Source organism: Aethalodelphis obliquidens, unplaced genomic scaffold, assembly GCF_003676395.1.
Source record: "Aethalodelphis obliquidens isolate GAN/ISIS:26980383/991018 unplaced genomic scaffold, ASM367639v1 scaffold34, whole genome shotgun sequence".
Lineage (NCBI taxonomy): Eukaryota > Metazoa > Chordata > Mammalia > Artiodactyla > Delphinidae > Aethalodelphis > Aethalodelphis obliquidens.
In genome coordinates, this window is record NW_020837978.1 from 121843 (window position 1) to 147134 (window position 25292).

The following is a 25292-nucleotide window of genomic DNA, read 5'->3' on the forward strand; positions in this document are numbered from 1 at the left end:
TTTTTTTTTTTTTTTTTTGCAGTACGCGGGCCTCTCACTGCTGTGGCCTCTCCCGTTGCGGAGCACAGGCTCCAGACGCGCAGGCTCAGTGGCCATGGCTCACGGGCCCAGCCGCTCCGCGGTGCGTGGGATCCTCCCGGACCGGGGCACGAACCCGCGTCCCCTGCATCGGCAGGCGGACTCTCAACCACTGCGCCACCAGGGAAGCCCTGTCCCCTCTTTTTTATGTGATAACTAAACATTTTAGAAATAAGAAATTTCATAAAATTAAAAAGAACAGAAAGTGACGGATACAAACTAAAACCATATATTTTTTTAGGAAATAGGTAAAGAGGGCTAAGGAGTTATTATCTTGACTCAGTGAAACTTTACACTTAACAACCAGAAGGGAGCACGGTCTGTTTCAAGGTAGTTCTGCCTCTACCACACAGCAGACATTTTACCTCTGCAGCCCTGTCATAGCCAGATATGTAACTCTGGAGATCAGAATCAACACTTACACCGACTCTGAAGTCCTAGAGTTACTGTTACTCAAGGAAAAAAACCACACACATACCTTTATACCAAAAAGAAACTTCATACATGGCTTGAATAAAATAACCACAAAGCAGAGAGCTTCCTGCCCCGTTTGCTTGGTTGTTACGACTGCAACGAACATAGTGAGATTTTAAAAGCAAAGTTCCCCTTAAATTGTACATTTTTTTGTTATATTCAATATCTTGCAATAACCTATAATGAAAAATAATCTGAAAATGTGTAATATATATAACTGAATCACTTAGCTATACACATGAAACCAACACAACATTGTAAATGACTATACTTCAAAAAATTATACACATTTTTAGAAGCACTGCAGTGAGGAAAGACGTCCACATACCACACTGTCTTATATATCAATTATCTCTCTCTCTAAGCAACCACTGCACTTGCCCTCGGGCTGCCTTACAAAACCTCGACAAGCAGGAGAGGAGACTGCTATTTAAAAGTCACAAAGTTTTCTATGTTTAGAGACAGATCTCACATCACCTTGAAGACAAACTGTGCCTTTGATAGGGTAAGCACCATCGTGGACCCTTTAATTACAAGAGACGTAAAGTAAGGACTCCCTTGTATTTTGAAGCAGAATGGGGAGAAACTGATGCCATTATAAAGCCAAATATAAATGTTTTTAGATTGAGACATTGCTCTAGTCTGTACAGTATGCAAGTTGTGTGTTGGTGAATCAGGGCGAGCATTGCCTCAGACCTTCCTGCCCTCTTTCAGGGGTTACTGGATGTATGAGAGGTGAAAGAGAAACACACCCTAACTTCCTGTGAACTGAATACACCTCGTGCTACCGTGGCTTGATCCTCCTTGCAGCAGTTGCTCCTGTGCTAGTGGCTGTCTATGCAGATCTGGAGTTGAAGCCCTGCATAGAAAGGACACACAGGTATGACAGAGATGGTAAAAAGTGCAGGCCAACAAGCACTGGAAAGGTGCCAGTCTTTGAACAGCAATACGCAGCTCTGAGTGAAATTGTCTTGTCTGGGTGGAGGCAGGTGGTCTCCTGCAGACCAAGAGATGGTCAGTGAGAAAACACAAACGCCCCGTCGTGTATAGGAAAGAAAATGATCCTGATCTATTGTTTAGCCTGAGTAGCACTTTATGTATAATGGTCTTTCTGTAATTCACAGGGTTTTAATGATGAATGACAAATCAAAATAATGATAAATATTAACAAATTGCCCAACAGAGTGTTGAACAATGACACCACTACGTCATATGAAACGGACTTCCCCTCTCACGACAAGTGAAATTTCTCTTGGGACATTCCATCCTCTGAGGAAACCCCCTTCTCCATCCAGCCCCCTACCCAGACACTTTTTAATGTCTTCAGATCTAGTTCAATTTCTGTTTCACATAAAAGGGGGAAAAAAACAAACAAAACTAACCAACATGAAGCTCTTCAGTAGGAAAGAACTCTACAGTAACATTCCGCAGGTGCGGATCAGTCTCTCTAAGGGGAGCTGCCCCTGCCCAGCTGTTTCTCAGAGCTGGGGCTTCTCTTGCCATGTTCTCTCGTGTCTTCAGTTCAGGGCTGCCCCCAACCACCAAAGGCATTTGAAGAAGCAGAAGTACGCCTCCCAGAGGGCAGCTGGGCACGCAGGTGTGGTAAATGCAGACGGATCCTCTGGCCAGGGACACTCAGGGGCTATCCCACTCTCCACTAGATTGCAGGCCATGCAGTCACTTTGAATAGGGTTTTAGGAAGATCTGGAGACCGTGAAAACAGTCTGAATCACTTAGCTACACACATGAAACCAGCTAACATCACCTATTAGTGTACATTTGAGTGGTTATCAAGTGAGAGAAAGAGACACACAGAGAAAGAAATCTCGTCCCTAAAATATCTCATCCCTATGGGCCCACTGCACAAACAACACTGGCAGGGGCTGCATTTGCTCTCCAAGGGCTGCAGACGTTTCTGACCATCATCAGGGAAGTACTTGGTGTGTCTCCTTGCACCCAGATGAGCTAGAATACAAAGGAAGGCCCAGGTTGTATCTTATGCCAGCCTTGTCACACACAGATGGAAAGGGCAATTATTCTACTGAACCTAAAATACATTCGTTGTTCAGATTTTGTCAGCTGTTTTGGGCTGGGATCATCGACCATGAAAGGCTTCTGTTTTTTTCACCATGAAGGGTTTTAAAGGACCTGTTTGTTGTCTCAGGTAGACCTTCCTTAGTAGAGAGAGGGGAGTGCAGAGGTGGAGTCAAACCATTCCCGACAAGAAAAGGAACCATAGCCAACCTGCAAGATGATGTTCATAAGCCAGGACTGCTTTCCTAACCAAAGCTCAAAGAACAGCATGACGTCAAGGGCAGAATTACAGAGCTGGGCTCTGCCAACCACAGCTATGGCTGCAAATCAAGAGGAAGGGCACAGCAACACATGCAAGCACTGTGTTCAATCTCCCTCCCTCTCTCTCTCTCTCCCCCCCCCCCCCCCCTCTCTCCCCCCCCCCCCCCCCCGCCCCTCTCTCTCTCTCTCTCTCTCTCTCTCTGTCTTTCTGTCTCTCTCTCACCAGTATATACTGCATCAGTTTTAAAAACAAGGCACAGTAGGACTTTGGTCACTCCTAGATCACAGCCATCCCACATGGAAATTGCATTGCTCTAGAAAGGCAGGCTAAGTAGATACAGCATTGACAGAGTATCTGGCATATAAAGGGATGAATTATTTGTGAACCTTACATCTGGATAAATGCAACAATCTCCCAGTTGTGTTTTCTCTCCTTAATCAACAAACATCTGAAGGTTTCCCCACATAGTAGGGGCTATTTCAGGTGCTGGATACTAAGATTGATGACAACTTGTCCCTGCCCTCATGAAGCTTACAATTCTGGAAACTAGGTATACTGACAACACACAGGCATACGTGCTACAACCTGTAGGCTGACAGCAGTGTCACCTTCCTCCAGTCTTTAGGGACCCGGGCTCTGTCTTATTCCCCCTTTGCCTGATACTCTGCCTTACAATCTGCCTCACAGCTCCATTCCTCCACAACTGGGCAGGCCTTGCCCCTGCCAACCCAGCTGGGAGCTCTACATGTCAACGTAGTTGACTGATGCCCAACTACATGCCTGCTGGCGTCTCTCCACTTACCTCCTCCCAGACTCTCCACCACGTCTCTCTACCCTGCTTACCTACCTGGGTATTCGTTCCTCCTGCTGTTTTCCCCTGACGCCACACTCTCCAGTTGTCAGTGCTCTGAGATCCGCGGTCCCCAAACCTCTTAAGTGGAAGAAGGAAACCAAGTTCATGTTCAGGAGACTGCTTGGAGGCTGGAAATCAGTGGCCTTTCAAATGCTGAGGTCACTGAAGGGGCCATCCTTGTGCTCACACTGCTTGGCAAGGCCCCAAGCACTCAACTGGATACCCATTCTCCTTCTGGACAGTTCTGGAGAAGCAGAGAAAAATGTTTTGTGCTTTTGCTTCAGTAGTTATAGACTCTTTTTTTTTTTTTTTTTTTTTTTTTTTTATTTTTTTCCACAATTCATTAGGGTCTAGCTTTTTCTTTTAACTTTCAGTCATGTTTTGGCTAGATTAGCTCTTCACCTTAACCTCTTGTTCTTAATTTGTTCTAATTTGACCGTGTGGCCTGAGGATTCTGCAGAGGGCTAACATCACCTATTAGTGTACATTTAAGTGGTTACCAAGTGAGAGAAAGAGAGAGGGCAAGAGGCACACAGAGAAAGAAATCTCGTCCCTAAAAGATCTCACCCCTATGCGCCCACTGCACAAACAACACTGGCAGGGGCTGCATTTGCTCTCCAAGGGCTGCAGACGTTTCTGACCATCATGACAGAGGGGTGCCACTGGCATCCAGTAGTAGAGGCCAGGGATACTGCTAAACATCGTACAATGCACAGGACAGCCCCACAAGAAAAAAAAAAATGATCTAGCCCCAAATGTCAGCAGTGCTGAGGCTGAGACACTCCAGATTGCAGTATGTTCAAAAGGCCAAGGAAGATTGCTTCACTACTTCCCACTGGGGCCAAGGTTGATCTCAATTCTCCGAATTATCAGCAACACCCGTAATGACCTGGCTGTGGCTCTAATGGCTGAACTTCTGCTTGTGGGCTTTTACACACTCCCACCTTAAAGTTCAAAGTTATTGCTCACTCAATACACCACTAACTGGTTATCCTTACCACATGCGTATGGTCCCTGCTGGCCCACGTGACTGGTAACCATTCCGCGCTGTGCACACATGAAAGCTTTATTTGTTTGGGAGTTGCTGCCAAGATGTGTGGTGTTGGCTGTGCTGAGACACAGGAAAACAGCAGGAAGAAAAGTAGAAGGAAAAATCTTACACAGAGTGAGATTCCACTAGGCTTATGATGCCTTAACAATTTTACGAATAAGAATGCAAGTGAATAGATTCTACTCTAAACGCGACTCTAAAGAGATTCTAAATAGATTCTACTCCAGCTTCCTCTAGGAGTCTTCTTCCCTCCCTTCTTTCCATTATCAGCAGCTATGAAGAATAAAAGAGGAAGACAGGAAGGAGCTTGGAAATGAGTATGTCACCTGTTCAGCATGAGAGCTGAACCTGAAAATCTCTGAGGTGGTGCTATGAAAATTAAAAGAGAAAACCAGGACATGTCAAAATGGATCAGACTTTCTCTTTTCCTTTTCTTTAGTCACAGAATTGCAACACATGACAATGATAATTTTGGGGTTATGATGCAGAGAGTTGGGGTTAGCTTCAAGGATAAGGTGGACGGGAGTGCAGGGAGATAGAGTCCCTTGTGGAAAACTTTCCCGACACACCCATGCACGCACAGACACACGTGCACACACACGCACAAAGACACAGACACACACACAAATACAGACACACAAACGCACACACACGCACACACCATAGCTGGTTCTGAGCTTAGGAGAGCTTGTTAAGCAGATGGTCTGAGCTAGAAAAATAAGTTTATAAGAAATGAATAAGAGAAAGAAAATGTTCCAAATGGATGGCAGAAGAAAAACTGGGTGTGGCTCTGTCATTTATGGGCAGATACTAACTCAAGAATTGTTCATGTTTTCGAAAGTTCATCTGAACTGGAAGCAACGACAGCACAAGCAGAGGAGGGAAATAAAAGTCGTTCACTGATTGCTGGCTAGGACCTTTGAAAATTCACAGTCCAATGCTCTATTTTAAGGAGGAAAAAAAGGGTTCAGAAAAGCTGATCATCTTGCCCAATAGCACTCTGAGATTTAGGGACACAGGCTGGTCTTGGGATTCCCCAGGCAGCCCACTAACCATGCTGTGCTGTCTATAAGCAGGAAGGCAGTACAAGTAATGATGGTGAGGGGCAGAGGAGGTGGGCTGTCCAGGTGACTGGGAGGGGGAGGGAAAAGAGGAAGTGAAGGTGGTGGGGAAGGAACACCCCAGAAGCAAGGGATAGGGAGGGTCCTATCCTACCCACGGGGGACAATTTGGGTGCACACCAAGGGGGGCTTCCTACACGTGGGGCTCTGGTACCTGTTGTGGCCCAGAAGACATCAACAAGGAGGGAAATGACTAAGATGGAGTCTGCAAGTTCTTTTCAAAATGTCAGCCTTCCTTAGAGCCTCACTACTGTTTCCTCAGTCTTCTGGAATTTGTGAACTTATTCCACAAATATTTACTGAACACCTATTTTGTGCCAGGCCCTGTCCCTGGCCATGTGGCTGCAGCAGTGAATAAGACAGACAAGGTCCTTTTCCTCTGCAGGATGCTTTCCAGTGAGATAGATAGCAAATAAATACGAGAATGTCCACTCATCTTAATTGCTATGAAGAAAACAATACAGGGTAATATGATGGTGACTGGAGAATCTCCTTTAGATCGGGTGGTCTGGAAAAGCCTCTTCGAGGAGGTGACATCTGGGCTGGGAGCTTGAAAGGAAGAGCCAGCTAGGGACTGAGACGGCTGGGTGGAGAGCACAGCCCACACAAAGGCTCAAGGCCATGGTCAAGATATCAAGCGCCAAGGGTGGCACGTTGAAGGGACACACAGAAAGTCTGTGTGGCTGCGACTGGGGAAAGGAGGAGCAGATGAAATGAGGTCATCGGAGGTGAGCCCGGCCGTATCAGAATGAGGCATCCGTTCATTTAACAAATAATTATCAAGCACCCACGATGTGCAGGGCATTGCTGAGGGTATAAAAATGAAACGGCTAAACGCCTAGTTCAAGGATTCTGTCCGCAGGGAAGAAGTCAGTTTAGTAAGGGTGACAGACTACTTACACAATTCTGCTACAGGTTAGAAAGTGTTCCACTCCAGGCAGAACCACAACGCAGACATTACCGTGTTGCTTAGCAAGGAAAGGGGCTTTCCGGAAGCAATTGTATCAACATACCCATGCAACTACTAGAGCCAGTTTACAATCTGAAGGGGACACACTGGCCGTCCAAAGTCACGGTATGACGTCTGACATCCGGACATCTGCTCCGCCAGGGTCGGGAGGTTAGGTCATCCCAGAGATGAGTCACCGAGCCCACCTTCTCCACCGGGTGAGCCTTCTCGCTCTTCGTGGGTGCGGCAGGGCCGTAGGAATCCCCCCACCCGGACTAAATCGGTAGCTCTCAGAAAACCCAGGCAGGGGAGCCTGCAAGACCAAGGCTTCGATTAGCACCTGATTCACCCAGGCAGTCAAGGCAGGGCGGCGACTGCCGGTAACAGGCCCCCAGTGGCCCCGGGGAAAGGCCTGCCGGAGTTTTGGTGACCCTGACCCCCGGGGAGCGACCCGTGACACGCCTCACTGGGTAGGGGCTGCGCCTGCGTGACCACCGGCCCCGCCCCGTCTCGGAACGCGCAGGGCGACGGCGGTCGGGGCGGGGGTGCGCGTGCGCCCTGGGCCCGGGCCCCCGAGTAGCCAGAATCCTGGAGGCCCCCGCTTCCAGGAGTCATGTCCCTGCACCCCGGTCCCCGGGAGACATAATCCCAGCGCCCCGGCCGGGCCCCTAGGAACCGCGTCCACAAGTCCCGGGGGCCGGCGTGGCAGGCGCCGGGCTCACTCCGGGAGGGGGCGGGCGCCGCGAGCCCCTTCCCGCAGGGGCGCCTGTGCCGCTGTCCGGCGGCCGGGGAGCCCGGGGGCCGCGGGGGACAGGAGCGCAGCGGACAGAGAGGCCTGGGCGCCGCCGGTCCGTGTTGCTGTTTACGCTGCGGGCGCGCAGTGCCCCCTGCCCGCCCTCCCGCTGCTCCCCCGCCCGCTCCAACATGCCCTCAGTGCGCCTGCCGCCGCGCCCCGGGCGCTAGACCGCGCGGCCGCCATGGGGAATGGGATGAACAAGGTAACGTGTCCCTCGTTCCTGCCCTCTGCCTCCACTCCTCAGCCTGCCTGCGCGGGGCTTTGCCGGCGAGGGGAGCCGTCCGCGCCCTCGGGCCCCCGAGAGGCGGGGGCCGCCGCGTGCCTGCGTCTGCGAGGCCCCCGGGCCCCGCCGCTTCCGGCTTGTGGCTGAGAGCTAGCCGTGCCCTTTAGCGGCGCCGGCGCTTGTTCTGCCCCGACTTGGGCTGAGCTCACAAGGATTGTGGTTTCTGCCTTTTCTCCCCTCCCCTTCACCCCCAGACTCGGCTCTTGAAGCCTCACCACCCACGTCATTACTAAAGTGGAGTAGATAAGTGTCTTCTCTTCCGTAATTTCCTCTTCCCAGATTTTTTTTTCCGTGTACGCAGATAACTTTTTCTTGTGGACAGAAAAGTTGACAGAGGCCTAAATCCTGAGGTGCTTTTAATTCCCTGGGGGGCGGGTGGGGGGCGGGTGGTGAGAGCACAGATTCAGAGCTGATTTATCCGGATCGCGTGGTTTCTGCGCAGGGCGACCTGTGCCTTCTAGAATAGAAAACCCGGCTTGCTCTGCTCTCCGGCGCCCCAGACCCTTCTTCCGAGGCCGTGGGATGGTCTGTGCCTTTCCTGCCGGTGGAGGGGACCAGATTCCAGCTCTTACAGTTGAGAGTTGCTTGGGGTGTATTCATGTCAAACGCAAGGTTAAGGAGCTTTTGATCTAGTACTTCTGGTTTAAAGAAAAGACTTACAAAACTTTTTTTTTTTAAAGCCCTCATCTTCTCGGGTCTTTGAAATGGTCCTGGATCAGAGATTAGTCTCTGGTCTGTTTCTCTTCCCGGGTGTATTCCACTCACCAGCGTCTCCGCGCACTTTCAGCTTCCCTACTGGGTGGGTATAAAGCTGATTTGTCAGCCCTGGGGTTCTTTCAGCCGGAGTGTTAGCAGTCCAGGCAGGTAGGAAAGGTACCCACTTAACTCTTCACCTGCCACGTCAAGTTCACTGTCATGGAGACTCAGTTTATATAAAAGGGGATTGTGTGGTTTAGGCCTGCGTACCGGAGGTTTTTTGGTAACCAGAATGGTATTCCTTGTGAGGGCTTTTTTGGTGGGAAGGGTGGGTGGAAAGAGACTCTTTCTTTCTTGGATAAGTACTTGCAGTATGTATGTCCCCATTAGCACTGGAATCCGTCAGCACCATGCGCTTCTGCTTTTTTAATGCAAACAGAACAATAAAGGGGCTTCTGCGAGTTTGTGGGCTCTGTTTGCCTTCCCATTAGTTGTGGTCACACCTCAGCTTTACTTTGTTTTTTTCCTACAGTTATTTCCCCTTGAGGTGTTCACTCTCCACCTCTTTCAGCATTAATTTTAATATTTTTCTATTATAACTCAAAGAACGTGTTTAGGCATACAAATCATTGCCTAAGTGTTCAAAATTAATTGCAGGCTTTTCAGCAAAAGCAGTCATATTCATATCATGATTTTTACCTTTCAAAGAAAGCACTACATTTCTTGATGATGTTATTCTCATGACCATCTTATATTGTACGTAGAGCCACTATCTCCAATGTAGAGACGGGGAAACATACATACAGACAGATTTAGAGACACCATTAAATCAACGAATTGTTATTGTGTACTTACTATTAGCCAGGTGCTGTACTGGTTGAGGGGGCTAGGAGAGGTGCAATGGTAAAAAACACAGACAGAGGTCTTTCACAGAACCTTCAGTATAGACCAGCAGTTGCCCGATAGAAATATAATGTGAGCTATATATGTAACTTAAATTTTTCTAGTAGCCACATTAAAAAAGTAAAAAGAAACTAATTTTAATAATATATTTAACTGAAATATGTTGAGAATATTGTTGTTTCAACATTTAACCATGATAAAGTTACTCTTAGAATGGTTTGTATATAGTTTTTTGGGCCGAGTCTTCAAAGCCTGCTGTGTATTTGATACTTAAATCACATCTCATTTGGGATTAGCCACATTTTAAGTACTCAAAGCCACTGTGGCTAATGGCTACTGTATTACACAACACGGGTTGTGTGAGTGTGTGTGTGTGTGTGAGAAAGAGAGAGAAAACAAACACAAGGTGGGGAGGAGTGAGGGCTCCAGAGGATGACAGGCAATTTCCTGAGAGTCGGGTAAGTAGATGTGATGAGCACAACCTAGAAGCAGCATTCAGTCCAGGCCAAGGATCATGCTGGAGAACAGATGTTTAAGCTGAGATCTGAAGAATTGCTCTAAGTTGCGGGGTTATTTAGTGGCAAAGTAGATTGCTGGAAGCGAGAAATTAAAAGCCTTAATTAGAATTTACTCGTGTCAGTGTGTGACTTGGAACTAGGCTTCATTTTTTCTGTTAAAAATTTTAAAAAAGAATGGTTGATTTGCAGACCTAGTGGAATTAGTATAAGGTGCTAGCCGTAGAAATGCTTTTCTAAGAACATTTATAGATAAAAACACAGTGCCTTTGGAACTGAAAACTTTATTTGGCGTGTGTGTGTGCCCTGAGGTGCCTGGGACAAGATTTATTTCCAGTCTCACAAAAGTCGGTCATCCTTGGCAAAAGGAAACTTATGAACTAAACAATGCAGCAGTTTTTGAACACAGCAGTTTTTATTTCTATTCTTTGTCCTCGTGGAGGATCTCCTCATCAATACGCCCCCAGTCTCCTGTGTGGCAGAATATCGTGCCCATCTCAGTTAGGTGTACACAATGTGCTACTTGGAGAGTGTTAGGGGAAGAAACATCTGTGTTCTGGCCAATTAAAGATGATGAGGAGGGCTTCCCTGGTGGCGCAGGGGTTGAGAGTCCGCCTGCCGATGCAGGGGACGTGGGTTCGTGCCCCGGTCCGGGAAGATCCCACATGCCGCGGAGGGGCTGGGCTTGTGGGCCATGGCCGCTGAGCCTGCGTGTCCGGAGCCTGTGCTCCACAACGGGAGAGGCCACAGCAGTGAGAGGCCCGCGAACAAAAAAAAAAAAAAAAAAAAAAAAAAAAAAAAGATGATGAGGAAACAGAGAATACAGCAGTTGTAATCTTTTTTTTTTTTTTGAGCCTCATACAATGTGCCTGCAGTTTATAAAATCTAAGCCTCACTATAGCCCTAGGAGTCAGTCTGTCTTATCTTACTCTCTGTGCAGATTAGGAAATGGAGACTCAGAAAGTAGCATGTCTAAGGTCCTAATGCTAGGAAGTGGCCGAACTGGGTTTTGAACCCAGTTCCCACTGATGTTGAAGATAGTGGAAGTCTTTCTTTGAACTAGAATACCAGTTCATTCCAAGTGACTTCCGAAGACACTGAAAAAAGCTCCCCGGAGTCCCAAATTAGTTGCAAAATAGGAAAAGCCTTCTCCTCTCTCCCTTCATGTTTGATATTGATATAAGGAGGAGAGGGTTAAGTCAGGCAACTACAACTATTTTTCATTGTTTTTTGTGCAGTTTCCAAATAGATCCTCTAAAGTGACCAAAATTATAGTCACTGATGAACTTACCGGTGTGCCAAGGCCTGTTTTGAGACTTCACCACATGGAGTAACTCATTGAATCCCCACCACAACTCCACAAAGCAGGTGCTGCCATTTTCATCCCTGCTTTACAGATGACCTGGCCAGAGTCACCCACTGGGTGAGTGGCAGAGCCTGGACTCAAAGCCAGGTGGCCTAGCTCTTGGCGTCATGCAGGTTGCCCCGCCTTGCTGCTGAAGGCCAGTCTAGCAAGTGTCTCTAGTAGGATTAGGTCAAACTAAACAGGCTGCTGCAAGCAAATGTGTTTCTGTGGAGCCTTTGAAAATTCCTAGTTGAGTCGAAGTTTTCTCAAAGGTCTGACCCCCAAATCTTTTGGGGGAGGGCCTATAAAGAAAAGTCCTCATTCTCATCTTATTAGTCTTAAGTACTATAATAGCCCATTAAAAACAATCTAATCTCTCTGGCCAAGCATTCTATTAGAGAAAAGTGCATGTTTTTATCTTGAGCAACCTGAACTGATGATCTAAAAGTGGGCTGAAGCATTACCATTCTAGGGCAGGTTGTAAGGACCCAGCGTTGGTTCAGTTCATCCAGCACACAGCTGCCCAGTCTGGCGGCCTTTTCGTTCCTCACTGCCCTGTTTCCCCTGAGAGCATCCTACCTGGTGGAAACAGATGCTGCCCAGTATTCCATGGGCAACTTGCTCATGGCAGCGGGAGGCAAACACTTACCTTGTTGCATCACTTTTCTATGAGAAGACCACTGTTGTGAAAGAGGGGGCAGAGCTGTCAGAAAGCCTGATCTGTGGTGTCTCCCTCTCTGCTCCTGCATGGGTGTGTTCTTGAACAAGCCACTCTGTTTCTGAGCATCAATGCCTTTATTGCCCTTGATCCATAGGGATGGTGGTTTGCTTAACTAGTCTCCTTATTTGGCTCTAAAATGAGTATAATGTTACTTCCCCCAATTACTACCCAGATTCTTGGGAGAAGCAAATGAGAATGTATTAGAAGACATTTTTGCAAACTGTAAAGTACAAATATGCACTGCTATTAGTGTTCTTGGATTTTTCCCATCAACGGCGACAGCGGAGACATCTGCTTTAGATATGGTTGACGACACCTGTTTTAGAAGAGAAGATGACTTCTCTTCTTAGGAAGACAAGGGAGTACAGTTGAGAAAGGAGTATAGTCCAAGGGCAAAGAGCAAGGAGAATACGTCCCCCTAGGCATAGCCCGTTCCTCAACCTCTGCACTGTTGACACTTGGGGCTGGATCATTCTTTGATGTGGACCCCAGTGGGGGCTTCATGGCGTTGTGGTGAACAACATACCAGCTTCCACCCGCTAGATGCCAGTAGCACTCTCCCCTCATGGTGACAACCAGAAATTTCTCTGGGCACTGCCAGATGTCCTCTGGAGGGTAAAACTACAGTTGAGAGCCACTGGCCTGGGGTTCTCCATTCACAATCTCCCGAGCCCTGTGTGATATGGAACTGAATCGTTATCAGAAGGTGGAATAAGGCTGAAAAGGTTGGGAAGCATGGTTTTAGTTTGGGAAGGGGCTGGAAGGTCAGACGTCCTCGTGCTGTTAGATGCTGCTGTTTCCACAACGGAGCACCCGATGTGGCTACCTTCATAGCTCATTCGTCTGTCCATTCACCAGTTCATCAAATTAGGTTATTGAATTCCTGCTATTGTCAGGGCACCATGCTAGATCCTGTAGTGGGAAATAGCGTGAAAGACGAGACCCTGCCACCCAAACCGGTCACAGGCAGCCTACAGAGGAGTCCTGCAGGAGGGAGCACGCCGCAGGCGGCGTGGCTGTGGGCCTGGCGGATGCAGGGTTCCATGCTGGTGGTTTCTGTCTTCTGCACACCACCCCTTGTATGTTTTTTCTTCTCAACATTACAGTTTTATTTCATTTTAAAGAAATAGATGCTTAAGGCACTGTTCTAAGTGCACACAAGAGTATTCTCAGATTCTTCCTTTCATAAATGCAAACTGTTAAGTTCATGGCCAAATGGCATTAAGAAAGTCTGTGACATTTAGACCTTCAGGGAATCCACCAAAGTCTTCCCCGGCACCCCTGGCTTTGAAGCCCACAGAGTCCTTTCTAACCTAGGAAGAATTAAGATGCCCCGCCCCGTGACCGTGTACTGCTACCTGATCAGGCATTTGATCTTACATCTGTTTGGGGGGTGCCCTCGGATTCCATGGCATCCTGAAGTACTAAGAAAAATGTTTAAAAAATAAACTTAAAATATTTCCTGTCTTAGAAGCAATGTTGTTTTGTGCCCAAGTGCTTTTTTGTGGCGAAGGATTTGATTTTGTCCATGTGTCTGTGGTCAGTGTTAGGACAGTGTGGCTGTGAAGGAGGCTGACCAAGAGGAGCCGTCAGCCATGGGCAGGCCGGGTTTCTGCGGGATAACCTTCGTTATCTCTCCCAGACAGTGTTCTAGTAGAAAACAAGGATCATTTTTGACCAGCAGAATGTCAGAGAGTGTTTCCCTTTGTGGTGTGTTTCATCACCTTTTATTCAGTGGTTATCGCTTCATGTGCCCATCTCTGGGCCTGGCTTTTGGGACACAGCAGGGAACAAGACAGACACAACCCCTGCTTTAAGGTCAATCAAAAAAGTAAGGAAACAAATGAAAAAAATTTAGGTACTGATCAACGTGATAAAGAAAATAAAACAGGGTAATGTGACAGAGGGTGCCAGGGAGTTTGATGGTCAGGGAAGATCTCCCTGGGAGCTGTTACCTCATGTGAGACCTGAGTGACAAGCAGCCACCCAGGTGGATGATGGGGCATGAACATCCTCAGCACAGGGAAAGAACAGTGGTTTCCAAGGCCCAAGGATGGTTGGGACCAATTCTCTACTTTTCTTTTAGAGCCGTAGAACATTCCCACGTGGCATTTACAGACGTTTTCCTTGATCTATCCTTACTTCTCACTGTGTGGTGATAACTTCACTCCCCCTGTGTTCTTGCTTCTGGCTTGGGTTCAGACTTTCCATGAATTCACCGGTCAGCCGCTTTGTCCCAGATGCACACTCTGCCCTTCCCTGGCCTCCCCCATGGGCCAAGAGGAGCCATGAGCCTGCTGGGAAAATATTTCATTTCATTTTCTCTTTCTCTGCACTTACGGCTTTACCAGCAACAGTAATACCAGGGGAGTCAACCAGTCAGATTTTTTGAGTTTTAAGTTTGAACTGAGGCTGACTGGTATAGAAATTTAAATATTTACGGGCTTTTTTTTCTCCTTGAAAAGAAAAATGTAATTTCTCTGCCTGGCAATGGCCAGTTCTCCAGCCTTCCTGGATCTTGTTTTGTAATTTTATATGGAAGGAACTACAGAAACTGGGATTGAGCAATTTGCTTTCTATTTCCAGCCCCTGAATCTGTAGCTTATTCTCCTAGTCTGGAAAATGGAGTTAAAAGTTTACTGGCACAACTCTGTCCTCTCCTTATAATTAAAATATTTAAGTGCATGTAAAATGTGCATCGCACATGATTTTCGGTAAGTTGCCTCCTTGATTTTGCTAAGTTCAGACCTCTGTCCTTGCCAGCGCTCTGCCCCGGGGTCTCTTCTGGGAGCCGCTCTCCTTTAGCACCAGCCCCAGAGCCTCTGGCCCTGAACAGAAAACTCCCCAGAGCAGAAAGGGGTAAAGCTTGATCTCTCAGGCCTCACTCATCATGGTTTTCCATCTTGCTTTTCCTTGCTTGGCCCCCTCCCACCTGACTCACGTTGTCTACTTGTTCATTCGTTTGTTGAAGAAACATTTACTTAAGTATCTACCAGTCAGTGGAGAACCACTCAAGTTTAGAGAAAACGTATTCACAAATACGATGCAGGCAGCAGATAGAGGTCATAAACTAGATGTCTATGGGCCATGCTTAGCCTACAGATGTTTTATTTATCACAGTATTTAAGGTTTTAAAAAAAATACAGTTGACAGTATTTGAAAATTGGGCATAAAACCCATAAAACCCAGATGTTGGAATTGGGGATCCTGGCCTGCATCTCTGCATCATCACCTTGGCCAGGCATGGGGCGGAGGCTAAAGACATAGAAACCTCTATCCTTGAAGGTCTTTCTTGCTGAGGTGTCGAATTTCTGATAGCTACTTGGAGCCCTAAGGAGATTTTAGTGTGTTGAAGGAGGCTTGAGGAGTCCTTTGGAGGGACCAGTCCAGAGGTAGGGAGGACTCTAAGAGCTGTTGCAGTAGGTCAGGCAGGAGCTGAACAAAGGCACTGCACCAGGGCCCAGAGGCGCAGACTAACTGGGGATCTGTGGAGGAGTGGAAGCTAGTGCTGACTGAGGCAGGCGTGGTGTCCAGAGGAGGGAGGCGTCTCCTGTTGGCTCCTGGAGTGCCAGCGGGGCTGCCCTTGTAGGTGGGTGGGGCTTTGCTAGTCTGTGACTTGCTTGAAGGTCTGTGCAGTTCATTTGCATTTGTGCGTTTTTCTGGGTTGAACGGCCAACATCAGGGTCCCTGGTTGTAAGCAACAGAATCCAAATGTGACTCCTTTAGGCAGAATAGGTCAGAAGGCTGGGAAGTCTGGAGAATCAGATTTAGGCTACCTGCCAGGAGCAGATCCTAGAACTGGTCTGGTGAGAGCATTTCTGCGGCTGCCCCAAGATGCTACTGCTGCTGCCAGTGGGTCCTGCGTGTTCCACCTGCCCTACTGCAAGAGAGGATGCTCTGAGTTGTCTCTGGCTTCGTCTGGAGGAGCCGTGGAGACGTGTTGCACTTATGTCCCATGTCCCTGCTGTAGCAGGAAGGCAAATGGGAGTGGGGATCTTATGTAGGAAGAGCTGGGCTCTGCTTCCCACTAAGACTCCAGAGTGGGGATGGGGATTCTCCAAACACAGGAAAGGGCTTCAGAGGCTAGGAAACCAATAAAATAACTGTCAATTACAGGGTTTATAATTTTCAAACATACCCATGGGATGAGGGACCCCAAAGAGTGAGCATCTCTTCCCTGTTTAGAGAGAGTATTGGGAGCAGAGCAGGTGATGTTCCAAGGTGGAACCAGGAGGGGATATTGGGAAAAGAGGGGTTATCTGGCCTGACTGCAGATTGAAGAGAAGTGGGGAATCCTTTAGAGGTAGGAAGCCACGTTGAAATTCTCAGCGCATTTTCAGTTTTGGCCTTCATTTTCTTGGGAAAGGGTTTGCCAACAAACATTTTGACCTAGAAAATGACCCAATGAGAATATGGCTTTCAGAAATTAATTTGATGAGACAGAGAAGTTCAGTGGCTACTGCTGTAGCCTGTGAGGTTCTGCACTGGGACCCTTGGCCTCACAACCAAGGGACAAGGGCTGTGATGGGACTTGGTAACTCACTGAGAGCTACCAAGGGGAGGGGTAGCTGGGAGGGGGCTCCACGTTTTTCATTCTGGGTGACGGGGAGAAGGTGACACCGTGAGGGGACAGGTGGGATCAATAGTGGGGGTGGGAGGATAATGGGGTGCAGGGTCTGGAAGACGCCCTGGAGGTGAGTTCCAAAGGATGGATTCAAGGAACATACAATCAGTTCGAGAGCAGTAGAGCCCAGAGATGAGCTAACCTCGTGCCCCTGTTTTATTTTATTTGAAAATAATATGAAATATATTCACTTATGTTTAGTAGAGAAGGTAGTAGAAGTACAAAGAAGAAAAGCAAAAATGGGCCATAATCTTTTCCCCAAATAACCCCACTTGACTTTCTGGAAAAACTAAATTGAAGTAATGCATGTGCACGATGTGTGAAAGTGCCAACGGAAATCTAGAAGTGGTCTTTCCAGACCTCCCAGCCCCCAGTGTCCCCTGCCAGAGGTGAGCACAATAAGGAAAGCATTCCTTTATATTTATCATGATCTTTCCCAGATACAGCAGATAAAAATACTTCTCTCTAACAGCCACACACACCTAGCATCTCAGTGGCACTTAACCTAGAGCCTGAACACTTGCAGCGGCTGCCCCTCCTCTGCCCCTTCCGTCTCGCCTCCTTCACGCTTGCTCCCAGGAGAGACGGGCCTTCCTTCTCAGGGCTGGCTGTCTCCACCGCCCCCTGCCTGTCCTGCCTCTCTCCCAGCCCGCTTCTTTTGGACATCAGGGCCCCTGAGTGTCATCGCCTCCTGAAGGTCCTCGGGGACCCCAGAGTGGTCAAGGCGCCTCTTCCCTCCCTAGGCAAGCAACTCAGCAAGGGAATTGGGACACCGGCAGGGCCATGTCTCTCGGTCACACTGTATCCCGAGTGCCCAGAGGGTACCCGTGTGTGACAGGAACTCAGGAAACCATTCAGCCACTCTGATGCATTCTGCAACTTTGGGGAAGCAAACGTGCTCCATGATTGTGTTCTGGTCCATTGTAACTGTCAGCTGTATGAATTGGGAGACTGCTGTGGTCAGTGTTAGGAAAGAAAAATAATTTTGACACATTGGAAATGGCAAGGATGATTCTATTCAAGACCATTACAAGTGGGAGATGGAGCTCCACTCCCACTGCAACCGGGGCAGGTGAGGGAGTGGGTGGAAATCACTGATGGAGCTTGATCAGAGCCAAGGGTGGAGGAAGAGGGGCTTGACTGATACCAAGAGCGGGTGGGCGCTTGACACCTGGCTCTGCAGCGTTCTTGGCTAAATCTGGCCAAGGACCAGCCAGGTGGAGAAGACTCGAAGTTCGGTCAGGGAGGAAGTCTGTGTCCCCATCAGTCAAAGGAGCTGGGTGATGATTTTGCCCTTGAGTATCTAATGAAGATAGGAGAGACCCTGGAGAAGCGCAGATGACACGTGAAAAAGCTCTGTGCAGGCAAGAGCTGCCAGAGAGCATCAGTTCGAGGCGTCTCCCAGGTGAACTTGCATTGTTCTTACGTTGTTTTAAAGCAGGAATGGTGAACTGTTTACTCCACCCTTCCTCCCAGGAGAATCCCAAAGACTGATTATGTTTCAAGAAAGACCTGTCAAGTGTTTTAGTTCCTTGGCAGTTTTCCGTTTCCTGGTTCCAGGGCTGACCCTGCCCGCCTCAGTGCCGTGACTCTCTCAGTCCCCTGGGGCACTCTCCGAGCCAGTTTTGCCTCCCCGGGTATTGAGTCAGCCAGAGTGACCACATGTCTCCATGACGACGATGTCACTTCTGGATTTTGCCTTTTGTCCTAGATTATTAATAGTACCTCTTTTCACTCTCACAAGTGTCCTATTTTGGTCGATTAGTTCTTTGGTCCCCCATGACAGACGCTGACCCTGGACCCAGTACTGCTGTGTCCCAGTAGATCCCCACAGTGACTTTTTCGCAGGCAGCTGGTTGTCAGGAAGATGCTTGAAGGAATCCAAGCACGTGAAGGACGTTACTACCTGCTGCTTTCAGCTTTCTTAGTGGAAGTGGAAAAAAACAACAGAGAGTGTGAAGCAGATGGGGCTGAGAGGTGTGTGTGGCAGTGGTGCTGATGAGGGTGTCGCCAGGGCACCAGGGGTTGCACTGAAGTGTCCCCAAGGCCACTGTGCTGTATGCACTTGGAAATCATATACGTGGTGTAGCTTCCAAAGCAGTGTCCATATTTGGATTTCAGAGGTTCCATACAGAGTATTGGCAGGACAGGAATTGGCTTCGTGTTTTGCAAAGTGGGGGTGCTTTAAGGTGAGAATTACAGTCACCCGTTTCCGTCTCAGGTCTACTGAATCATTCTGTGTGGAGCCTGGGGCTGGGGGCTTCCCAGAAACCTGAAGTTTTAATAGATTCCTCTGGTTCTGGTGGATAGGCGGGCTTGAGAACCACTGCCTTAGAAGTAGACGTTTTGCAGCAAATGTGTGTTCTTATTAACGTGCCCGTTTAGACAGTTCTTTCATTCATTTAGCAACTCTTTATTGAATGGTAATCACGGGCCAAGCCCTGGGCCGGGAGCTGGGTGTGCAGCCCAGCAGAGGGGACAGGCCTCCACCTAGTAACGTCCATGACAGCATCACTGCAAGGGGAAGACGGTGGGCGCTGAAGCAGGGCTCAGGACAGGCCTCCCCAGGGCATGGGTCGGAGCTGGGGCCTGAAGGATAGGGAGAGCGGGAGTAGAGCTGCTGCCTGGCTGCGGAACAGCATGTGCGAAGCCTCAGACTGCAGAGGGTGGGTTTGCTGGAGCTGAGAGAGGAGTGGGAGAGGGGGAAGTGGGGGGCGGGCAGGCAGGACGGGTGGAGGGGATGCTGGCAGCGCTTGGTGTGGGGCTGGACTCAGAAAGCCGGCGAGCACTGGCGAGCCCTGGAGACAAGGATGCTTGTCGTCCATGCTGTCCACCTGGGAAGGTGCTGGGAGGTGGGTGTGGTGGGCACAGGCCTGGGCTGCGCTCCCACCTCCTGGAGGGCCCCGCCTCGTGCCAGATGCCGTCAGCTGCAGGCCTGTAACACTCGCGTCTGGTCTGTGTCTCCCCCTAGATCCTGCCTGGCCTGTATATCGGCAGCTTCAAAGGTGAGTTCTCCTTTTTTATTATTGTGGTAAAATATGTAAACTGTTAAATAGGCCATTTTAACCTCTTTTGAAGCGTGCAGGTCAGTGGCATTAAGTCCATTCACACCGTCGTGCAGCCGTCACCACCATCCGTCCACAGAACTCCCATTTTCCCAACTGAATCTGTCTCCATTGGACACTAACTCCCCACCCCCCACCCCAGCCCCTGGAAACCACACCCCTCCTTTCTGTCTATGAATCTGATGGCTCTGGGGACCTCGTGTGAGTGGAGTCATGCCGTATTAGTCCTTTTGTGACTGACTTATTTCACTGGGCATAACACGGTTGATTCACTTCTGTAGCCTGCGTCAGAATTTCCTTCCTGTTTAGGCTGAACAACGTTCCAGTGTGTGGATGGACCACACTGTGTTTGTCCATCACCTGTGGACGGACACTTGGACGCCCCTGCTAGTGGTGAGTTCACTGTTTTAAAGATTACCTTTAGGCTCTCACGCATGATGGAGTCCAGGTGTAGACGTCAGATCATCCAGAGTCTGCTCTGGACGTGACCACCACTGTGCTCTGGTCCTTGTACCCCGACACCTTGGCCAATGGCTGGCAGAGTGGCGTGGAGCCCTGCAGATTCCACCTTGACCTCTGACTTTTTTAACTCTGCACGCTTGCTGGAGCTCTGTTATCAAAAGAGGATGGCTAAAAGGCACATTTAGCAGCCATGTAACTTGTTTGTCATCTTTATCACTTTTATTTTCTAGTTATTAATAAATTTTCAGAAACCCATTTTTTAAATTACCTGGGGAAAACAAGTGGCAGTTTCATCTCTAGCAGATTATTCTTATCCTGTGTTGACTTTTCTGCTTACACATGTCTCTGCAGCTTGTTGAATATTTGTTGATATGCTGTCTGCTACTGACCTTTTATTTTTAGCTCGTTTGTCTCAAAATGCTCTGTAGATGCACAGGTGAGTAGCAACCCACGGAGCAAAGTGCATGCGGAGGGGAGGGGCTGGTCCCCACCTTGTGAGGCGTTTGAGTGTGTGTGATGGAGAGCCCGGTCTCCCTCACGCTGGGGATGGACTGTGCGTCATCCATGGACTTGGCCCAGGACGTGTGCAGAAACAAGCCTCCTGTTTTGGTGGCGAGGGCCCTCCTCACCACGCCTCGCTCCCCAGACAAACAAGAACACACTCCTGTCTGTTTTCTGGTTGCTTAAATCTGTGAGCTCAGGTTCACATCGATTGTTAAAACAGTCTCAATGACTTCTCTGCATGATGTTCATTTCTTTTTCCCCCTGGGCTCCGAGGGCAGCTAACCGGCCTCAAAGAGAATTCAGCACAGTGAGCTGACAGCTGCTAATTGCTGCTAGAACATGTTAAAAATAGTCCTGGAGTTCCTAAATTAGTAAGCTCTGTAGTTCTGAAAAAGCAGCAGTGCTTTGTGGCAGGTAGGGGAGTGGTGCTAGAATGCATGAACATCTTTATGGTTATTTAGTGAATTATTATTAACGCTTTCATGGGGAGAGGGGAATGTCTTTGTTTTTGAAAACAACAGAATTTAAGATAAATTCTTGGAAGTAGAATTGCTGGGTGAATATTTTTACAAATCAGAAATTGTAATAAATACCAACCAAATTCAATACTCCTGCCAACAGTTTCCATCACGCTCACAGATGGTGCCAGGCTGCTGCTTGCCAGACCTCGGTTTGAGCAGCAAAGGACTAAGTTCTCCAAAGATTTCGTGCTCGGGGAGAGCTTGTGCACGTGCATGTGGGCTAGCTGATGACCCCACGGCCGACCTTCCAGCTGCATTCACACCGTTACCACGGTGCCCATGGCTCTAGACAGCCATCCACCAATAACATGTAGTCCTGAAGAATAAATGTCATCATTCCAATAGTGTTGGCTGAGCACTCATGCACGTAAATGGGTGGACAGAGCCTGTGCTTATGGGAAAGAGTAATCCGAAGGTGGCGTATGCATGCGGACGGATGGCGCTGCAAGAGAGTAGAAAGGAGCGCAGAGCAGAAGGGGCACGAGCGTCCCCAGGAGTCACTTCTGTTTTCTCTGGGGCCCAACAGTCAGTTTTCTCATCTGTGGTATCAAGGGTGGTTGTATTCGAAAACAATTTTATCCCCAAACCACCTTTTTTGTTGTTGTTTATCTTAACCTGTGTTACAAAAGCATATTTATGGGGTGATGAAAATACTCTGAAGTTAGATTGTGGTGATGGTTAAGCAATTCTGAATATACTAAAACCCATTGCATTGTACGCTTTAAAAGGTGAATTTTATGGTATGTGAATTATCTCAGTAACACTGTTTTTTAAAAAAGGAAAACACGTATATTTAAACAGTCTTTAAAATTCAAGTCCTGGGTGGAGTCAGAATCTGGAAGAGCCTGGCCTGGAGTGCCTTGCGGGGAGACCCCGCCCAGCTGCTCCGAACGCCTCGCTGCCCCGCCTTGTCTGGGCGCCAGCAGCTCCAGCTTGACCTTGTTTCACCGCTTGTCTAAAATGCACGTACTGGTGGGGACTGGAAAACCACACCTCGGTGAACACGTGGGGTCTGCCTGCCTGTGGGACCCTAAATAATTTGAGTTCCCGCCGAATTCAAAACTCACTGAAGCCCCGGCTTGGCGTAGCTGGCGGGGGGTCTGCCGGGCCGGGTCCTCTGTGATGGACGTGGAGGCGCTTGGGGTTGCTGCGGCAGTTAAGAGAGTTTTAAAGTAAAACCGACGTTTTAAAATTACTTTTAAAGATCATTCTCTTGACTCTAAAAATGTTACATGCTAATTGCAAAATGTTTAGAATGGTGTTTCTTAGTTTCTGCTTCATCACCAAGGCTTATTAGAAATGCAGGTTCCCAGCCCTGCCATAGACCTTGAACCAAGGTGGAGCCCAGGAGTCTGCCTTTCTAAAAAAAACCCAGGTAGTTCATAGGCATGTTAAACTTCTACAACCACCTGTGTTGAATACACACAAAAAAACTATAAAGAAAAACAAATTAAAACACTTGTAATTCCACCTCGTCAAGATTATCACCGTTTGGGCTAATTTCTTAGAGCAGTTTTCCCCCACTGTATGTGTTTGTCTTTATGTGTTTTAACAAATTGAGTTTATATTGTATTTGTAGTTTGGTACCTGCTCCCCCTCTCCCCCGCTAATACCGTATCCTGAGCATTTTCCCATGTCATTAATATTCTCCAGAAACATCATAATTAAACATTTGATTTTCAGTCCATTTTACCCTCTATCATTTTCAAAGGCTTGCCCCAGGCCAGAACAGGGGCAGAGGGGAAGCGGACCTCCTTGATTCTTGCTGGGCCCTGTTTTGTAGATTAGCAGAAGTTCCAACTTGAGGGGATTTATTCCAACTTTCTTCTACACGTATGATCACTGGAAGGGAATGTAATTTTGGTGTCTCCTTAGTGTCATATGCAGATAATTTAATAGCCAACTTATAACTTATGGACTATTTTGTTTGGAATTTCCAGAAAATGTTCCATTTTTAGTTTTGCCATAAAGTGAATGTAGATGTTATAAACCACAGTCTTATCTGCATCTGGAGCCATTCCCTGGTGTTTGACATTAGGGTTGATAAGTCTGGCAGATTCCTATATCTTATATAGTAAGTTGCTTTTTTGTATTTAATTTTAACTTAGATTACTAATCATTAAGAGGTAGTTAAAAAATATTTGAAACATCTTTCCTATTACATGTTTCACGTAAAATACTAACCTAAGGGTCTACAACTTAACAAGTGTCAACTACAAAGTGACTCCCTCTAAACAGTAACACTCATGATTATAAAGTTTATTAATCTAAATATATTTCAAGTTTTATATGACTACTTTTTAACAGAAGATGTGCCAATCAGAAATAAACTTAGTTATCTGCAGAATACCTAAAAGCAATAATCCTAGATTCCCTAAGTCTAGATTATTCTGGTCTAGTCAGTTATGAATTTTTAAGAGAGAAACATGCAAGTCATTTTGTGTTCTTTTGCCGGCTAAACTTAAGGAGTACTTCACTTGCAGAAAACATTAAAATGTCCTCCTCTTTCTTCTGTGACAGATGCCAGAGATGCAGAGCAGTTGAGCAAGAACCAGGTGACACACATTCTGTCTGTGCACGACAGCGCCAGGCCAGCACTGGAGGTGAGAGAACTGAGGTGCACGCGTGTCTGCACTGTGCTCCTGGGTCCAGGGGGCACTGACGAAGCAGCCATGTTCTCTGCAGCACCGCTGTGCCCCTGTGTCACCGGCCGTGTTAATCTTGCACTCAGGCCACGTCTGTGCCTGGTCCGTGACGTGGCGGGAGGACGCCTTCTCTTCCTGATCGTCCTTCTGTTACGCTGCTAGCTACTTGGCTCTCTTGGCTGAATGCCAGAGGACAAGCTGATGCTGCGTTTCCCTTTGGACCTTAAGGACATTTAAAACCTGTTTTAGTTCCTTTCAAAATTATCTCCCGTTTTAGAATCCAGAAGAATTCGGGCTGCTCATTTCCTGATTTTTTCCATTTAAGCTCAATTATTTGCTAGGAAATAAAGGCAATGGAGGGTAAATTGTCCCTGGAGATTTTCCGGGGCTTCTCTGCGCAGACTGTCAGTGCAGAAGCTGTTGTTGTGTTTTAGGTTTTAGAGTAAACAGGGTGTGTCTGCCTTCACACTAATTCCAAAAGCATCTTCAATTTTACCCTAATGGACGGTTTGAGCTGTTGGCTGGGAGCAAAATATATTTCTGTTTATTAGCCTTGACAGAGCCCAAACTACCTCTTTGTAGAAAATAATGCGAGTGTGGTTGTGATGTGTTTTTCTATTTTAGGGTTGGGTATTGGAGAGGGAGGTGTGGCTTGTTCTGAAAGAAGTAATCCTAGTTCAATCAGTTTACACTTAAATTCATATTATGCGAGAGTAGGTAATATATGTTTATTTCAAATTTATCTATTTTACTTGTCCATTACAGCTGCCAGATTTCAGTCAGTTTCAAATAAATGAGGATATAGAGTAATAAGTGATTCTACTGACATCACCATTCAGAGGACGGTGGGATGTGAACAAACCTCTGTTCCTTCCTCCAGATTTCTGAGCTTGCACTTCCCTTTGTTGTTTTAGCTCATGGGTTTTGTTAAGGTGCTATAACTTGTGCTGCAGCGTGATTTTATTGGAAACAACAGCAACAAAACATCATTTTTCTGGAGCCTAACATTTCCCTAGAAAATAACTACTCCATTTTTCATATATCAACAGTAGTTTATATTAAACATATAGCCAAGCTATGGCCTAGATGATAAGTTAAACGTAAACTGGTCATGATTTACTTCCTCTTAAATCACAAGAGGAGGCTTGAGGTTTCCTTTATTTTAATAAATTGCATAGATGTCCTCCCCACCCTCGCCCTCTAGGCTGCCTCGCACCCTTGTGCCCTGGTCGGCACAACACGTTGTCAGGTAGGAACACGGCCCCGGAATCCGTCCACACTGTGCGTTCCGTCAGATACCAGATCTTCAGGCTCACAGAACGTCCTCCTTGCGGGAGTTCTGTGAGCCTTGCTGCCCTGCCCGACACTGGAGGTGCTTCTCTGATGGACG

At 47.6% G+C, this 25292-nt stretch overlaps 1 protein-coding gene and 1 long non-coding RNA gene across 11 annotated transcripts in view; one reads left to right on the forward strand and one right to left on the reverse strand.

Moving 5' to 3' along the window:
* Positions 1 to 561: 561 nt before the first annotated feature.
* LOC113631643 (uncharacterized) lies at positions 562 to 7327 on the reverse strand. 3 transcript variants are annotated; one of them, XR_003437461.1, is made up of 3 exons: positions 6887 to 7242; positions 1935 to 3945; positions 562 to 1549 (listed from the first exon to the last, which is right to left on the reverse strand). It is a non-coding gene; the product is annotated as an uncharacterized LOC113631643 (long non-coding RNA). The 3 variants fall into 3 exon arrangements; XR_003437459.1 differs by having other exon boundaries at positions 562 to 3945; positions 6887 to 7327; XR_003437460.1 differs by having other exon boundaries at positions 562 to 3945; positions 6774 to 7242.
* Positions 7328 to 7412: 85 nt separating this feature from the next.
* The window catches only part of DUSP22 (dual specificity phosphatase 22), a 71515-nt gene continuing 53635 nt past the window's right edge, over positions 7413 to 25292 (forward strand). For 2 of the 8 annotated variants that reach the window (XM_027128199.1, XM_027128200.1), the window contains exons 1-3: positions 7421 to 7820; positions 19677 to 19710; positions 23778 to 23860. In XM_027128199.1, the coding sequence (XP_026984000.1) occupies positions 7800 to 7820; positions 19677 to 19710; positions 23778 to 23860 (138 nt within the window). In that variant the 5' untranslated portion in view covers positions 7421 to 7799. Of the gene's footprint in view, positions 7821 to 19676; positions 19711 to 20079; positions 20164 to 23777; positions 23861 to 25292 lie in introns of all 8 variants that reach the window. The other 6 variants (XM_027128202.1, XM_027128201.1, XM_027128205.1 and 3 more) reach the window with 6 other exon arrangements.